The sequence below is a fragment of the Xiphophorus hellerii genome, chromosome 18 (assembly GCF_003331165.1).
Source record: "Xiphophorus hellerii strain 12219 chromosome 18, Xiphophorus_hellerii-4.1, whole genome shotgun sequence".
NCBI lineage: Eukaryota > Metazoa > Chordata > Actinopteri > Cyprinodontiformes > Poeciliidae > Xiphophorus > Xiphophorus hellerii.
Genome location: NC_045689.1, coordinates 16,841,025 through 16,860,514, shown reverse-complemented (window position 1 = coordinate 16,860,514; position 19,490 = coordinate 16,841,025). Strand labels below are relative to the sequence as shown.

Here is a 19,490-nt window from a genome sequence, read left to right as displayed (position 1 = left end):
TCTCTGAATCTTCATCCTTGTGCAAACATCTGGCTCTCTGAAGCAGAAGCAGCGCCTCGGCCTGCGAGTGAGGCAATGACTCATGCTCTGTTGGAGGTAGGCTGTGTGGTGTAATCAGATATAACTGCAGCTCCTGTGACTCTCAGGCAGGAAAAAAAGGAGGGAGCTAAAAAATAACAGGAGGAGAGAAAGAAATTTGAGATTTAGTCTTTTGCCCCATGCAGAGATGGTGTGTAGGCTTTTGTTGGACTTTATGGATGAGATGTTTGCCTAAAAGCTTTTGTCTGTTTCTTTATATTGACACATCTATCTGTCAGCTTCTCACCCTCGTTGTTTCTGTGGGCCCGTGATGCGACACAATGTGACTGGGAAATCAATGTAGGCTGTGTTTGCCTGTTTGTGTTTGGTCAAATTGACTCAATAACTTTCTCATGGGAATTGCCAACACTCATCCTGCTGCCCCCACTCCATCTTTCTCTCTGCCTTTGTCTTTCTTGTGGTGTTTTTCTGTTTCTCCCACACAGGCCTACTGAAAAGCATGTGTTCCTTGATCTCTTAGCTTGAAGTGTTGTGTGTTTTTTCTGTATAGTTGCGAGAAACATCATTCTAAGAAAAAATTTAAGATTAGCATCTCTGTTTTGGGTTTGCTGTAGTTTTTAGAAGATGAATTTTTAAAGAAGCTCTGAAATCTAATGCTCAGTTGCACTAATATACCACTGCACACATTTGAAGAGAAAGATCTTTGACCATTTGTTCGTAGAGATCATCCATCCTCCTTGGTCCTCTCTTATCCTCTGTCTTTTTAGCCCCACCCACAGGGTTTTGGTGGTATTTCTTCTCCTTATCAAAGTCTACAAAAAAACAATTATTAGCTCATCAGGTTGCTGGAAGTTTCTGGAGGGTTTGCTGCAAAGCCAACAACAATGCAAGCAGCCTTCCTCTGTCGCTAAATGCTTGTCCAGGTGGAGTGCATGCGGTCGGTCAGTGACTCAATGCAATCTGCTGGGTTCCTTAAATGGAAAAGTTCTTAATTAATTTGAGCAACAAACTGAACTTGACTGCATTATTTGGTAACTAGAATTGATTTGGATAACATGACCTTTTTTTGTAGTGTGCTGAAAAAACTTTGTGAATTGGCACTGTATTAATAAACTAAACGGAATTTAATTGATAATGAACAATAAAATAAATGATTTCTATTGCAACAATGTTATATTTAAAAAGATGAATGTCCACTTTTTTTTTTAACCTCCTTTCACCCTTTATAGCTCTTTGTTTCAGATGAAGCAGTAAATTTTACCAAATGAATTGCAGGTACAGACAATCTGGTTTTATGATAGTTGCATTATTAGCTAACAGTTATTGCATCCGAGCACTTCTTCATGACATGCATTTCACAGATGGTGACATTGCTTAAACAATAAATTTGTGAAACATTCCACAGCAGTGATCCTAATGATGAAGCCACTAGGGAAGGTGACAAAAATGTTCCTCAAACATGTGATGCAGCAGATTGACTCTCTCCGTCTACGCACAGATTTTAGTTTGAAGGGCACCACATGATTCAGCTTTAATGAAATTTGTCTGCTCAGGGGCACGAAACTGTACTAATAGGTTTAGCTAAACAGCTTATGAGGAGAACTGATGAATATTGTGTTCAGATTCTTTGCAGAAATGAGATTAAGATAAATTTGTTCAGCTCAGATGGAGTTTTACCATGGTGATACTCTGCTTGGGGTTTTTCGCCAGCACAACCAAAGAGCAGTACTAAAATTGTATCATTTTTACAATAGAACATATCTCAAAGATAAACAATATTTTCGTTTTTGCAGTAAAATCTTTTGTTTTGAGAACATGTTTACACTTTCTGCCCAAAACCTCAGCTTGAAAATATGAAAAGTGTATAACTAAGACCAGAAGAGATCGTTTTCATTACCCTAAAACAAAGAAACAAGCAGGGAAATCTGAGTGTGGATTTGACTTTTTCAATTGATTCCACATTGAAGCATGAGGATCAAACAACAATACTGTTCTTATTTGTGGGATTTTGGCAAGAAATCAATCAAGTTTCTGCAGTAAGAATCTTTCATAATAACAGCCAAACTCTGGCATTGTAACATGTAAAAGAAACAAAACCAAAAAAGTGAAGGAAATGGACATTTTTGACTGAACTTTGAAGAGAAACATTCGTAGGGGACACGAATGATTGAATTTAAACATTAACATTTAAGACAAGCCTTAGCCAGTGAGGTTACTTAGATTAAAGGGAGAAAGGCATTATCACAGGGAGGTAGAGCAGAAGGCAAACAGATGTTACAAGCTTAAAGGCAGAGAAGAAACTGGTCTATTTACTGTGAATTCAGTGTGTGTATGACTTGTATAAATATTTATCTTTTGTTGCCACATAACTGCCACTTGAAGAGATGGTTAATCCAACTAAAACAGATCATAAATGCATAGCTGACAGCAAAAAAAAATATCTCTTCAGATTTTGTCTTCTTTGTTTAATAAACAACACTAAACAAACCAAAATATTTTATTTTTACATTTTACAAATATATTCTTTTATTTTTTCTAAATTGGATCCTTCCAAATGCATTGCCACCTGAGAGTAAGTGCTGAATCAGAGGAAGTAGGAACTGAGTAATGTGGTATTTGTCATGGTCTGAATACTTGAGGCTCACGATGATAAGAAAAACTCATAAAGGATGGGACGGGGTTACAGTCATGTTGGTGAAAGTTCAAGATGGTTGGTGAAAGAGTTATTCTGTGCATAAAGCACTTTGAGTGGTCAGTTTGACTGGAAAGGAGCTCCATAAATTCATCCCAAGAACGTTTACTAAGTGATAAAAGTTGTCCAAAACAGCCTGACTTTTTGAAGAAAAAGAAAAAAAAAAGTAAACCCCTCCAAAACCTAAAAACTGAAATTCTGTGTTAGATTTACTCCAGTTGTAATGGGACGCCCGGCTTCTAAAACTTCCACATTTCACTTACAAGTGCACAGAATATTTTCCCAAAAGAGGCATAGTCAAGATATTTATTTGGGATACGTGAGCCAGGCCTTTGTGCACTTTTTAGTCAACAATAGCTTTTTGTTTTGGAACTCACCCATGGATTCATTCTAATCCAATCTCTTTGTTATTGTTGATTTATAAACACTGAATTTACGGTAACCAAGGCAAGTGAAACTTCCAGTGCTTTTCATATCATTCTGGGTTGTTTTGAAACCTTGTAGATAAATTGTCAGTGCAGTAATTTTGGTAAGCTGGCTACTCCTTTTGGTTTTCTGGGTTTTTTAGGGGGTTCAGGCTGATAGATGTCAATGTCTCTCTTTTGTTGTTAATTTCTTATATTGAGGCATGGTGTGTTGCATTTTGAGATTCCCTAGCCATTTGTCAGTTCTTTTTAAGGGATTTCTTTATTCTACATGTCAGGCAATTCACAAATTAATAAACGAATAATCTGTATTTTACATCATTTCCTGGTTGGTTTTATTCACGTCTATCCTTTACAAAATCATCACGTAAAGCTGCGTTTTGCTCTTACTCAGGTTATCGCTGTCTGATATTAACATTAGTTTGATCATCTGAAACATTTAAGTGGGACAAAAATGCAAAAATAGGAAAATTCTGTGTTTCGGTAAATGATTGTTTCCACTAGATCACATATACTGTACATCTGGAAATAGTTTTCCAAGTAATTTTTAGCGCTCTGGCTCTTGGATTGCATCCAGAGATTTAGGCAGTCATGTCAGATATTAATCTGAATAGTTGAATGTGTTTATAGTCTGGAATCAAACTCATTAATACCTTTATCATTTCTTCATGATCAGGTTTGACTTATTGTCTCCTACTTTGTTTGACGCTACTGTTTTAGATGGAGGGATTTAGGCAGGATCTGTAATAAAAGGTTGAATTTGTTTGGGTCGTTTTGATCTGGCCATGTTGTTCTTAATGTATGTGAGATACAGTTTCAGGACTGTAAATTTTCCTCAGTATTTCATGCAGACTCTTGTCTCCTGTCTTTTAATGTACTTTTGAACAGATATTTTAGTCTTTTAACTGAAGCTTTATGGTTACTACCAGCTTTCTCTGTACTGTACTTGTCCTCTTTTAAGATGATTTTGTTGAATTGTGTAAAGGTGGTGTGTTTGTGATATTTTACACAAACACACCACAATGAGAGAGTAGACTTTCTTATTGTAGAATAAGAAAGCCTACTCAGTGTAGTATGTATGAACTTTGTCCTAATTTGTATAGAAGAATCAGTACCTTTTACATATTTTGTGGCGTTAGTGTCCATATTTCACAGGAAAACTTGCAGCAAGTGATGCAGGTTATGACTCAAACCTTGGTCATCTGTTGACGACATAGAGGCAATGAGAAACACATTGCGACAGGAAAATATTAATCCTTTTTAGTCATGTTACATTGCATCTTAATTACAAATTGAGCACACAACCTGTCAATAAGTTTTATTAATTGTTAAACTTCCCAGTGAAGTTGTGTTAATTTATTACTGAGCAACATGATAGCTCAGTGGTTAGGATTGTTACATGTAAATTAGATCCTCTCAGGCCCAAATATTGATCCTACCAGGGCCTTTCGGTATGAAGCTTGTATGGTTTGTTCTTGCATGAATTAATTCTCTTTTAAAAACTCCAACAAATCTTCTATTAGCCTTTGTAACTATTATTACAAATAATAGTTCATGGTACAAATATTTCATATTTGTACCATGAAATAAATACTCATCAACTCCATACTGCCTATAAAAGGAGTCAGTTTTATAAAAATAAACTACCGTGCTCTACTTTTTTAAAACTCTTTTTTCAGACTTCATCCATTTTCTCCTACATTCTGTATTTGACACACAATCTGACTGCATTTAAACATTGAATGTGAAGTTATACTTGCGGCGTGCGTTTTTATTATACCAGAGTTATTGTATAAAATGCCTGAAAATCACCAATAAGTCCCCCTTTATTTGAAAACAAGAGTTTTTGTTTAGTGAAGTGGATCATTTAAAGATGTTTTATTGTCACACAGAGGCTGTTGTGTAATCCTGTGGTTTTGCAGGCCTGTAAGCCACTTTGCAAAGGCCTTCATGTCTGATCATGTGTCAACTTGACTTGATTCAACACAATAAAATGGGAAAATGATTATTTCTAAACAGTGGATATTATTTCATAGCTGGGAATCATGTCTTGTGATTGCAATAAACAAGAAAGTTAAAGGTGATTTTCTTTTCCTGCGGCCTGTTTCTTATTTTGATAGTCATGGTGATCAACACATAACACAGTGCCTGGCATTGTATTCAGGCCATTGGAATATACCCAAGAGGGCCTTGGTAATTCTGGAGGAGTTGCAGAGATCTGCAACTCAGTTGGGAGAATTGGTTGACGGGTAACAGCAACACAATCTTCAAACCTGAGCTTTGTGAAACGATGGCAGGAATATTTTTGTTTTTATTACTGAAAGAAAGCAGTAAGATTTCCCAAGGAGAAAGATCACAGCAGTCATTTCATTAATTAAATTGCTAGAAGTATCTCTTAACAATTATAAAAAAAAAATCATCTCACCATATTCTTTTCAAAGTATCCTTTTGCTTCTTTCAGAGGCAATGACTGCACTGTGTTTCCAAACTCATTAAGTCATCTTCTTAAATACTCATGTCTTTAATGTTAATTGTGGACAGAACAAGTGAAACTAAAAAATCTGCAAAATGCAACATTTGTGTTTCTGCAAAAAAAACATTGAATCAGGACGAGGCTTTTTCTAGTCAAAGCAGGACGACTTCAAAACAAAACTTTTTCTTTGGCATTATTTGCGCTCTATGTGCAAAGTATGCTGGTGTAATTATTGTTTTCTCTTCATGTGTTACAGGTAACCACATGATGCTACGTGTGCTGCCATCAGTCTACCCCAAACAGCCACACACTATCCACCATCACCTGGGCAGCCTTACAGCAATGATGCCCCAGCTGGAGACACCTGAGCAACAACACCTGATCAGACTTATTCAGATGGTTGCAGAGCAGCATCCACTTGTAAGTCCTTGTTTTTATTTACTTCACAAGACTAAAATTGACAGCTAAGCATAATAATAGTAACTATGCTAACCTGGGTTGTCGTTACAACTATGGCAGAAATGATTTTGCAAGTGATATTTAAACTGTGGCCAGATCTTTGGCAAGGATGTAATTTGTGCTTGCAAACTTTGAAGTTAGTTTTTGAGATCACATTTCAGATTGTTTTGTATTACTGGACATGTGAGAGTTTACAACGGTAGTCCAAATGATATAAAATAAACTGAATTGAAAGTGTAAGAAAACAGAGAGACAGATCTGCCTGAAATCATAATCTTCTTGTTTTACTAATGGTTACCGGGTATCCAACCAACATTGCTTTGCATCAAAGGTTTCTCACACCGAGGTAATTTCTGTCAAGAAGACTGTACCTGAAAGGAAAATTCAGGGAATTTTCTGAATCAAGAACAACTTTTAATATCAAAGTTTCTGAACATCTCGTTGACAAGATAGTGGTTAGGCATCTTGGATAAGGTGCAGTGACATGTGACCAGAGGAGGCAGGTGAAGCAATCCTGACAAGAGAGGAATATGAGAAGTAAAACGGATGCTAGCAATGATGAGCGAGAATCAGTTTGTCTTGACTTTTCTATAAATCGTCGTTCTTTTTTACTGATAATATAACTTTTATGGTCAAAATGTATCTACGCTGCCTGAAATCATACATCAAACATGGAAGAAATATGGGGTGAAACAGTGCAGTGCAGTGCCTCGCCACTGGAGGCGCTGTGTCACACAGAGTGAATGACAGCAAGTTGACAATCTACTTGCTGTCATGTCCACCATGAGACCTAAATGCCACTGGCACTTAAAGACTACACTTGGCCACTCAGCCTTCAGAACATTATTTCTCAATATTGTGGATATTCATACCAATATTGTTCTTGGTGTGAATAGCATAGAACTTACTGTAATGAGTTTATTATTTTATCTTATGTATATTTTTAAACAATTACTCCTATTAATCAAACCTAATCAGATTGTTGACCTTTTAGCTGTTCTGTTTGCTGCATTGAGAACAATCCCCTAGAAAGCTAAATAGAGTTCATAAAACTGAGCGCTCCAAGAATACCTTTTATCCTGCATATTCTGGAGCACAGCCATTGTGATCCAACAGGAGGGGAATACCACATACCAGCAACGGAGCATGCAGTAGTAAAACATGCACAGTTTTATTCAGAGGAGAAACAACCTCGGCCATCTGGAGTTATTCTTATCCTCTCTCTTTTCTCCCAACTGCACACACACACACACACACCCGCACTACATGCTCATGAAATATTGGCAGTTTGATTGTTGCTGTGTTTGCCACAGTACTTGTGAAATGTTCTGCATTATAATGCCACTTACTGGAAGTGATGTCTTGGCAATGTTAAAAATAAAACATGTTTCATACGGGAAACATTTTAGCTGTCGTCCTCTGTCTTTTTGAGAAACAAATTGTTGTTGGATTTAGTGTATTTCTTAGAAAACGTGACTCATTATGGAGCAGCAACAGAGCAGACAATCGTGGGCTTCTAGTCTAGTGCCTCTCAGTGTGATCAGCTCAGATAATGAGCAGGAACTCTTCATTCATTCAGTTTGCTCAGAAAGTCCTATTGGCAATCTTTTGGGGGGGGTTTTCACTCTGCCCTTTATATCTCAGATGAAAGAGCTAGAGCTCAGCATTTGTGTTTGCTTTATTAGTACAGAGCGCTGAAGCTGAGTCATGATTTAATGATGTATATTTGTTGTAATTTTTTTTGGCTTTATTTCTCTTAATCCCTGCAGATGCTGAGCACACATGTGCCCACACTGGTCAATTACCTGAGTGAGCCCACTCTGACTGAGGCTTTGTTGGGAGCTCTTGTGGATGTTTCCCAGGCCAGCCCCTCGTCACTGGTCAGCTTTTTGCCAGGACTAAGGATGGTGGGACAGCAGTCTGCTGCTTTTCTCAGTCATGTAGCCAAAATCCATGGTGCAATTGGCATCCTCAGTGAGGTAAAATACACAGAGACACAATCAAAATGTTAAATTTATATAAGAGATACAGAATGGAGAGCATGCCATAAGTTTAAGGTCTTTTACATAAGGGACTCGTGTTGAAGAAAAGGAGAAACAGAAACCATCCTGTCAGAAGAAAAAAAGAGAGGGTCACTAGAACTAATTGAGTACAAATATTTAATTTATGCCATGTTTCACAATACTACAAGATGTTCAGGCAGGTCTTCAGGTTTTTACAGTGAAACAGTGATGTTACCAGTGAAATGCCCATGTAGACTTACTCTGGTATAGCTTTAGATGAGCATTAGCTTGGGTCTGAACTACATTACAGTATTCACATTGCTTGAACCTTTTCACATTTTCTGATGCAAAATTCACAACTTTTATTTTTTTAGCATTTCATGTAATATATAGCAAAGCAAGAGTGTATCGTTTTGAAGTGAAAAGCAGAATGATAATCTGAAAATTGAGGTGTGTATTTGTGTTCAGCTCACGCTGTGTCCACCTGTGTATAACCTATGGATCTAGCTGTTCTGTAAAGGCCTCTGAGGTTTGTTTGAGAGCATTAATTGTGTTGCAATTAAGTTGCAATAATCCACTGCTCAGGTGTGGGACTCTGCTGGAAGGTCAGCTATAAGTTATACCCTCCACAAATTAGTAAGAAAAAAGCCACAGTTCAAAGAAAGTTGTAAGACATCCAGCTTGGAGCTTGTAAAAAGCAGCATAGGGAAAACAATACACAAATGGGAGAAGCGTCAGAAAGTTCTCTGGTCAGATGAGATCAAATTTGAAGTCTCTAGCTTGCATGGAAAATGCTTTGTGTGGTGGAAGACACTAGACACACACACACCGTCCACATTATTAGTGATACATGGGGGTGACAGCGTGAAGCTGTGGGAATTTTTTTCTTTCAAAGGGACACTGGTCACAGATGATGAATAGAGTTAAGTATACACCAACACTGAAAGAAAAGGTCCTCCGAAGCTCTTGGACTGAGACTGTGTTGCAGGACGTAAAATGTATTTTTTCAGACATTTTCCATTTATATATATATATATATATATATATATATATATATATATATATATATATATATATATATATATTCTAGACACCATAAGGAAAGCACTCACCACAAACAGTTTTTAATTGAATAGAATAAGGGGAGAAGAATGTTATGCACAATCATATGGCTTCTTCTTTGTTGTTCTGCCAAGGGTGAAACCCAACATTTCACCATTTCACACTGCACATGGCAGATCTGAAGGTTTACGACCTGACTTTGTGATCAATGAAAGTTTCCTAAACAAACACAGACTCACACCTTTGACAGATCAGAAACTGTTATCCAGGTTAGAGGTCATGATTCAATCATGAGGAGGACACTGGTCAAAAATGGCCTCCATGAGATAAAGGTTCTCCCCTGCCAAAACACCTGTATTTACTGCATCTGATAAAGTAAATTACCATGCCTTGTTACTGTCTTATTTCTCTGCTCTAGAACGAGTTACAGAACAGAGTTCAGAAAAGGTTAAAATCACATTATAAATTTCAGGAACAGTGTTTTCCACTTTCCTATGTTTCCTCTCATTTGTTGTGAAGGCTAAGATTAGGATCTCCTGTGTGATATGAGTTAATCTGTTCACATGTTTGACTCATTTCTGTAAAGGCAAGTTTAGCACTCAATCAATCACCATACACTTATGTCAGGGAAGGTTTTCCTCTGGATAAAAAAATAACTTAGTCTCAGGAAGTAGAATGACATTCAGGTCTTAGGGTCCCACTTTCTCTCCTCTCTCAGGTTTATTTAGCGCAGCTTAAATGCGATGTGGGACAATTAGCCACAGGGGAATACACATTAGTCTCCAGATGAGATATTTTCTTTCCACATACACATCACAGGGTATTTTGCAGATACTGTAAACACATGCACAGACCTCTCCAGGGCAACATTTCCTCTAAAAGCTGCTTCCTGCTCAATCTTCTTGTCAAGCAGCCTGCCAACCCAACTTCGTCACACCCTCAAATGCACCCGCGCCCACTCACACACACCCGCACACAGGGGGTTTTCGGACCACGGTGTCCTGTCTTTCTTCACCTTGGAACTATTTGGAAAATAACGCTTGTTTTCTGAAAATGCTCCTGCAGAGGCCTCTTGGTGATGGCAGAGGGGAATGCCTCCTGTGAGTTTGTGCTGTGCCCCGCATGCATGCATGCGTGCACACTCATAAACACACATTTATAAGAACACATGCATGCGGGATGAACTCGCTCTCGATTGCACAACTGTTTCCCTTTCTTCCTCGACCCCCTTGAAGGGAGCTCAGGCTCGATTCTGTGTGTGGCTCTATTGCTTGTTAGATCAGAATATATCACTAGTGAAGGAAACACTATACGCTTTGCAAAAAGTCCAGTCCAACAGTTTTGAAATAAATATGCCATCTGATAATAATAATAGTGATAATTCCTCCATGCTGTTGAAATGAGTGGGGTTGGTGAGACCAGGTGCTTCTTTTAAAACTTTCAGTGACTTATCGTGTTGTTCAGTGTTTGCCAAGTTTTCATTTAGCTTCAAGGTAAATTTTTTACCATTTTAAAAATTGAATTAATAGTATTTTTAATGACTATGAAACCATGTGTGCTTATTTGGTGTGCAAATAAGCAGATATGAGTATTCTATTTTTCATGTGTGACTTTTGGACCGCGGTTACTTGTAAGCAATTTGGATATAATGATGGATCGTTGTGTGTAATTCTGACTGACTTTTGATAGTTTATAAATGGTATTCAAATAAATATCTGTGTTGTTAGCATTTGCATTTAGTCATTTGAGATGTGTAATTGTTTTCCTCTCAGAGTGATTTTGTATTTTTGTATTACGTAGACTTTTAAAAAAATAAATTAAATTGAGCTTTTCCTAAAACTGAAAGGTCTGTGTCGAACACAATGTAGTTTTTCCTTTCATAACCACATTGGATCATTTCATTTTTATTTTTAAATACGTAGAACAAGAAATATCCAATAATGGTCACTCAAAAGCAGATTTGGATTTACCTATTCCCTAAATCTGGCAACATCAAGGACTATATATGCAGACCAAAACAGAAAACAATTGACCCAGAAAATTTTTATGTCTTTCTCTTCATAAGGCAAATGTGCGCTTTTGATCCATGACTTGCCAGTCTCTTTTTAACAAGAACCTATGTTAATTCACCAAAATAATTTAAATTACATTTATTGTTCAGGAGGTGAAATAAGTAATTTCACATGAATATATTATTTAGCATTTTTAATTTTAAACATTTTAAAAATTTTCAACACTTTCCACGTCGCAAAACATTTGACAAAATGACTGTTTTACTCATTTCTCTTTTGTTAAATAGCTCCAGATCAGATTGAGCTACAGATATTACATTTTCAACTTTTACTATAGATACCTATTTTGATAAAACATCACCTCTACATCCCATAATGTCCTGCAGAAGGGATGGCTTCATGTGTAGGGGTTTTTTTTTCTGCCACATATGGTGTTTTATATGTAGACCAGAAAGTTCAGTACTGATCTCATCTGACCTCTTCAGCATTTTTACTGTCCACTTGTGGCAAACTTTAAATGAAGATCTTTTCTTACAATAATTAGTTTTGATCCACACTTAAGTGTCTGTGCAGTATCCAACAAACTGACCAGCAGTGGATTGAATTTAATTATTTTTAAGTAGTTTTCCTCTATAAGTGTCTGTAATCTGATAAATAACTCCCCCAAGGCTTAAGTGGTTGTAGTTGTTCTGTTACCAATACTCAACTTTTCCCAGAGACAATAGAAAAACATCCCAGAAGTAAGTTATAAGTTCTAGTTTAAAGTTACACAGCGTGTCCTGAACATGAATATTATATTAAGATTTCTTAAGGGGATGATTATGTTTCACTTTTAATGAAAGGAGGATTATTTTTCACTATCTGAAATCCCTCACGAATCTGAAAGATTTATATTTTGTTCAGAGGAATATCTGGTTACATTTTAAAACTATTCCCATAGAGCACATCGACTACATGAAAAATGTCTATGAAACCTAAAAAAAAATCCTGTCTTGGATGGGATTAGGTAAAAACTAAAAAGTTAATGAACCAAACACTATAACACACAAAAAATATAGGATTCATTCCTGTTCCTCAACCTAATACTTTTTAAGGATTGGATTATTTGGTTCACAGCTGAGCATATGCCTGAAAAACACAATAAAAAATATAGAGAGAGTAGATACAAATGTTGAAAACAGTATGTAAAGACACAAATGTCTCATTAAAGTTTATCTACAATGGACACATCGATTTAAATTCAGTACAGTTTACATAAAGCCATTTCACAACAAATGTAGCCTTAAGGCACTTTATAAACAAATTATTTCAATTGAATCATTCAATCAATGATATAATCCAGTATAAACAGTATGTCCAGCTCAGAAGCTCTCCAGAGAGAGACAAAATGCTTTGCAAATTACTTTAATCATTCTGCATTTCTAGTTCTTTTTGCTCCAAACACATCGTCACTGATTTGGTCTTAGTTTCAGGCTAAATCCTCATGTCAGAGTAATATTAAATATTTTCTCTGAGTGTCCTCCTGAGACGAGACAGTTGATATTATAATTTGACTCTTGTTATGTTGCCACAATTTTTAGAAACTTATCATTAAAAAGCTGTTAACACTGATTAGTGATCTATTGCATAGGAATTTAGCCAAAAGTAAGTGGATGCTTAGGATGCTGAATCCTTGCCAAGTGCTTCTAAATAATTATACAGCAAATCATTTGCTATGTTATTATGGAGGCATAGCATAATACACATTCATTGATGTTTTGTTGAAGCGATATGTCAAGGTTTTGTTTTAAAAAGAAAATTAAAACTGCAATCTGTGTGAATAGAAATCCTTCTAGTCTTTTTACCTCCAACCTGAGCTGCAGGCGAGTTTCTGACTCATTTATGGGCTAAGCTCCCGCAAATCCTTGTGGCATATTACCAAAGTCTAAGGTCAAGTTCTACACATTCTACTCTTTTTAGGATCAGCGAATAAATTTATGGCTCTACAGAGAGTGCTTATGAAAGGTGCCAGATGTAGCTTCGTCCTTCTCACCTCATTACTCTGTGCGTTTTAAAATATGCAAGCAGATTTTGGCTCTGTTTTTATATCTGACCTTATTTAGAAAAAAAAAGAAAAGTTGTTTCAAAGGTTTCATTGTGGGTTTTTTTTTTTTATAGGAAAAGTTTTGTTTGTATCAACACATGAATCCTTTGACCTGGATCACAGCCAGAGAGAACTGTTATGTTTTCAGCATCTGTTCTAATTACTGTGATTTCAATCTTGGTTAACTTTTGGGCTGGAAGACAATCAAGTGTCTGCGATTCAAATATCAAACTTTCTCAGACAAAGCTTTCTCAGACAGGTGTGAACCGTCCCTTGACATGACGAAGCCAGAAGCCGCTTTGCGTCAGCACTGGGCAGATAAACTGGGCAGATAAACAATAGCAGACATGAAATATGAATATTATTACAAAGACCCCTTGCTAGGAAATCACATTTTGGACAATGAAGGAGTTTATACTTTCTCAGCTTGCAGAGAGCTGGCTGCATGTGCTTGTGTTTATTATAGTTTGTCATAATTCAGGAAGAAAAGAGCAGAGAGCAGAGCTGACCTCCAACCTGGTTGGAAGTGCAAAACTAATCGCATTTAAATTCACCTATTTAGCAAAACGTGTACATCCAGTTCCAGTGTTTTCCCATAACGCAGCAGATTCAATTTTAGAGGCACTTCAAGAAGAACAACATTAAAAAATAACCATAAGACTGAATATATCTGAACAAACAAATATGTTTTTGGTAATTATGTCTGGTTATTCACTTTGTTTTTTTGAACAACTCCTTTTAAGTGTCCTTCTAACCTCCACTTTTACTCTGGCATCTTTGAAAAGATTTTTTAAAAAGTCTGAAAAATTAACCCATTGCAGCAGCATAATCTCATGGTCCAAAATAAAAAGCCGATATTAACAACACAAACATCAACCACCAATATATTACTTTAAGTACTTTTTAAAATATTTTTTTTCCAGTAACTGTTCTCAAAATAAAGATTGTTTTTTTAGTCTGAGGCTATTAGATTGAAAGATAAATTAAAGTTTTTTTTTCACAATACAAATAAGTACTGTCTGACGGAATTGTATTAAAATAGCTGTGACAACTTTTCTTAAAAAACAGCAGTGTTTTTTAGTGTCACTGTAGGAAACTAAATTTCACTCCTTATTTAGTTAACTTTTGTTGAGATCAGTGTTATTCTTACATTAATTGTAATGATTGGCAATCCCAATCATTCAAGAAACATTATGCCTATAAAATAATATTTAACATAACCTTGTTTTTTCTGTAAAGATAAATCAATTTGTTGTTGCAGAAATGGATTTATCATTAGATTTATCGGTGACACTTTATTTGACGGGTTGTGAATAAGACTGTCATGACACCGTCATAAACATGACATAACACCTGAACTCATGAACTTGAGTAAGTCTTCATGAATATTTATGACTGTTGTCATAAAGTGTCATTCGGTAAATCATGACACTTTTAATACAAAGTTGACATTATTCAAAATGTCTTCGCTATGACAACTTGACATTAACCAAGAAATCATGATCTGATATAAATTTGTTATAAAAGTATTACTGATTAAACTTTAAAAATTATGTAGCTTTATGTTATTAGACTAAAGTTTAGCTTTTATAACAAATTTAATACTTTTATAACAAATGTAATGATTAATCATGATTTCTTGGCTAATGTCAAGTTGTCATAACAAAAACATTTTGAATAATGTCAACGTTGTATTAAAAGTGTCATGATTTACCGAATGACACTTTATGACAACAGTCATAAATATTCATGAAGACTTACTCATGTTCATGACGGTGTCATGACAGTCTTATCCACAACCCGTCAAATAAAGTGTTACCCATTTATCTCATGCCTTTAGAGAGAGATTTCTTGTTTCTCTATATATTCCTAAGCTATGACACTGGACGTTATAAAACTGATCTTGGTTTTAATTCAGTTATTAGTGTACTTTTTCTTCAAACATACCCTGTAATGTATCTACTTTAAAAATTTGTATGTTTGCCACCAAACTGTACGCTTGCTGATTTCTGTTGCCCCCTTCCTCCAGTCCCATGCCCACAGCTCATTGGTCTACCTGGTGTCCCTCCTGGGCAGTATGGAGCACAACTTTCACCACACCTTGCTGCAGGAGATCAGAGCTCTGACTGACAGATACCCATCGTTACTGGGAGGCTGTGGGAAAGACATCTACAGAATGAGCAACTCATTCACTGCCATAGCCAGAGTGTTGGAAAGACGACTGGAGGACAAAACCACCCTACACTGCAGGTTGGAATTAATGTGAAAACGACAGCAAGCAAAACACCGAATGTTGTTACCTTAGACTGCAGAGTCTGTCTGCACTAATCAGATAATTTCTATGATAATACATTTTACAATCTTACCATATTCAGTCTTGCTAAGAATAAGTCTGAATTCGGGTGGTTCTACACAGATTTTTCATTGTTTTGTGTTTGCTGCGCATGCAAAGCTGGAAAAAATGTTTAATGTGTGTATATTAACGTAGATTTAGCATGAAAACCACACAAAACTAATAAGCCAGCTTAATGTAAGCTGGTTTATTATTAATAAAATAATTTTGAGTTACAAAATACACTCAATAATGTGGCACCTAGAAGTAAAAAGTAAAATATCAAATTAAAGAAACTTGTCAGGAATGGACCCAAACATTTTGACAATCAGAAATGAACAATCTAAATCTCTTACAGGGTGGAAGAGGCATGTCCATCTTCAGGTGGACCTCTTCCCGCTGGTCGAGGAGGAGGGACATCTGAGCAGCGACTGCAGGTAAAAGTCCAGAATTTTGACGAGAAAACACAACATGTGGGAACGACAGAGGAGGAAGGGGAGGATTCTCCTCCGCAGCAGCGACGCCACAGCCTGAGCCAAGGCGTCGAGGAGGAGAGACGAGAGATGAGATTCAACAGGTTAGCTTGTGATGGTGATGGTGCATCAAATCATTTCTTTAAATTGGTGAATAGAGCAGGGTTCTTAGAAGATAACATAATAAAACATATATTTGTATGTAAGTAAACGATTGCACACAGAGAATTAACACATCTATATCTGATAAAATGACAGTATGGTCAAAAATGACCATACTGTCATTTTTGGTGACAATATGGTCACCAAAAATCTTACAAAAAGGGTAATGTTAAAGATGGAATTGTTAACATTATGGTTGCATAATAGCTTTGTTAAAACAATGGTAATAATTTAAGTTTAATTAATTTAAGATTGATATTTTCTTCATTTATTTAATTTTCTGGTCTTCAACAGGTCAAAGAGCCTGGCTCTTCATATTGTGCGTTCACGCTCCATCAGCTCAGATACAGGAGAGGACAGTGAAGCTGTAGAGCCAAGCACAGAGAACTGCGTTTCCAATGCTCAGCCTAATCAGCCCTCAGACAGCCATGAAGTCTCACCGGCAGAAAAGAAACTGACAAGTGACAACTCCCTGTCTGTCACAGCAGAGAAAAAGGAGGTGGAAAGTGCTGAGATTAAAGATGTGAACAGAGAGGAAGCAGAACAGGAGCAAGCTGACAGACTCTTCATTCACTTAAGAGACAACATGGAGACGATCAGGGAGTTCTGCAACGACATGGTGAAGCGGATCCCGGTTCCAGAGCAGTGTGTGATTGAAGGTAAAGTGAGTGATTCCTAATAGGTTTTCTACAGCCAGACCTAGAAGTGCCATGTGCAGCAAAAATATTGATGTAGCTTAAGCTTTGCCACATGTCAACCACAAGATTTATTTTTTAGAGATTTTATTTTACAGACCAAGAAAAAAGGATGCATTATTATGAAGGTGAACGAAGCTGAAAGATTTTTCATTTCTTTTCTTTTACAAATGAGAATGTCAGAAATGTTGCATATTTGCCTTTATTCAGAGTAAATATTTCTGGTTTGTATTGCTGCCGTTGCTATATAGCCTAACTCCTCTTTAAACTTCTCAACAACTTTGTTGATTTATTGATCTTCATGATCAATGTCTGTTCATTCAAATGACCCAACTAACCCATGATATGTTCACAGAACACATGCATTTTAGTGAACAATCAGTGGCACTGGATTCTGTTTTCATTTAGATTTTCTTGTTTCTCCTTTGGGAAGGAAAATCACATTAAATCCTAATAAAATAATTTGAGATTTGTCCTGCCAGTTTTAGATATCTCTGTTGATTGAATCTTCACAGATGATTTATTAAATGGTCCAACTAGCTCCTCTGCATGTTGTAAACTTCAGTGGAGGTCTGCTAATGAACCATCATTTGAGTCAGATGTGTTGAAGGGTTAGGGTTTCAAAACCATTGACTTTGGACACCACTGGTTTAAGATTGCATGGTACACTGTTTTCCATAAAGTACTACAGTGCTGGAATGAGCTCAAGTACTTGAACAAACTGTAATGTAGTAATTATAAAAATGATTGTGAGAAGATTTTCCAGAAAGGGGACAGTGGAGATTTTACGTAACATCCTGAAAATAAAAGAGTTGATAGTTACATGTGGTGACAGGTGTTGATTAATGGTGTGTTATGAAAATACCTTAGTTTCTCCTCCAACTCTTGGTCTCAGCACAGAGGCCAGTATTGAGCTGATTAGTTGCACTTTAGACCCAAAAAGACAGATTTATTTCTCATGGGTTTAAACTTAGATTTTAAAATAGCATGTCCTGATTAATGATTCAAACCCTGTTCAAGCGACATATAGGTATAATAAGCCACTTCTGGCTTTTTGGTGCAATCTTCAAATATCTGTTGCATTTCTTGATCCCCCAATTATTTTCTATCTTGTCTGTTGAGACACCTTCCATTGTGTATTGCCTCTCTGAGATCTGCTTTCATTTACTATGTATAACGACACAAGGTAGGGTTAAGGCTCACATGATGTCCCTGTGGTTTATCTTTGTCCTTTATGCACTACCTCCTGCAGTTTGGCACTTCCTACAACTCTTTACCTTGGTATGTCTACACTTAATGTGTAAAATGCAATATTCATAGATTTTTCAAAGGCTTCACATTGATTTGAAACATGTGTACATTACAGCACAGAGTAACTGTGAGTAGTCTTTATTTACTGGAGGAAATAGAAACATCTAGATTATAGCAACTATACCAGGTCTGGATTTCTGCTTTCAGGTTATACTGCAGACCTAAAAAGTTACTATTTCAAAACCACTAAAACTTCCTGACATACTTTCCTTGTGATCTATGTTTTTTTGCTGGTTGGTATAAAGTCTAAAACAGTGTTATAGTATGACGTTTAAAAAGAGGAATTTCTTCACGTAAACTTTGCACAAAAAGCATTTTAGTTGTTTAACCGGTGCCACATTTTTAAGAAAAATGCTTTTGTGAGTTGAACAATAGAGTCGAGTTTGTGGGTTACACCCTTGAAAAACTAGCCATATCCCCTCTGCCAACACCTAACAGCTTAATCTGTTATTTACTGTTGTTTGATATTGTTTATTGTATTTAGGAAACATGCGCCTCAGTTATGAGTTGGGAAACCATAAAGAACCACAGTGGCTTGTCTCCTTTTCCTCCTGCTGTTCACTGGTTTGGTCTCAGCCTGGTTGGCCGTTCTGCCAAATCTCATCTCTGCGTTGAGAAAGCCTCCAACGACTGCTGAACCGGCTGTAGCGTTTTAAATCAGTGTAGACAGCATTGATAATTGATTTAGCATTTATAAACTTCACATCGTGTTTTTTTGCTTTGTTGTTAAAGTACTTGCCAGATTTTTCCTCTACAAGTAGGAACTGTAGGGTTCAGTCTCCTATCCACCTTTAGAGGACCCAAAAAATGCCCAACACAAAAATGTTTACAGTTCCACTGTAAACAATGTTATTAGATATAACACATCTCTCACAAGGTAAAATGATCCATGCAGGTGAAGGTTGTAAATGAAATTCACAGGCTTAATTAGCAACAGGAAAATTTTAAAAAGTTCAGATGTTAATGGAAAAAAATGGCATACGTTAATTTAGACGCTTTACGTTGTGTTCTCAGTTTTCTACTCTGTAAGAAAAGAAAACACTTAATATGTTCAATTTCTACTAATAAAATTAACTTTTGCTACTTAAAGTAGGTGTGATGATTCATATTTGACAGAGTTACAGACATTATAGCGCTCTATCACTGTCATGCTGTTTTTCTAAAGACCTTGAAACTGTAGAAAGTTTGTTTCAGTTTGTTCTCCTTATTGTAAACAGTCATGTTTCTGTTTGTAATATATATCAGACATACCCCCCAGCAGAGAGTTTG

The 19,490-nt window shown here is 36.4% G+C and overlaps 1 protein-coding gene across 5 annotated transcripts in view; it reads left to right on the top strand.

Annotated features, from left to right (window-relative positions):
• The window catches only part of veph1 (ventricular zone expressed PH domain-containing 1), a 72,253-nt gene that overhangs the window by 33,806 nt on the left and 18,957 nt on the right, over positions 1-19,490 (top strand). For all 5 annotated transcript variants that reach the window (XR_004336572.1, XR_004336571.1, XR_004336573.1 and 2 more), the window contains 5 exons: positions 5,886-6,049; positions 7,858-8,067; positions 15,278-15,498; positions 15,939-16,157; positions 16,510-16,874. Coding sequence is in view for 2 of the 5 variants with exons in the window: in XM_032545411.1 (XP_032401302.1) it covers positions 5,886-6,049; positions 7,858-8,067; positions 15,278-15,498; positions 15,939-16,157; positions 16,510-16,874 (1,179 nt within the window). In the remaining 3 variants the exon portion in view is untranslated. The remainder of the gene's footprint in view (positions 1-5,885; positions 6,050-7,857; positions 8,068-15,277; positions 15,499-15,938; positions 16,158-16,509; positions 16,875-19,490) is intronic.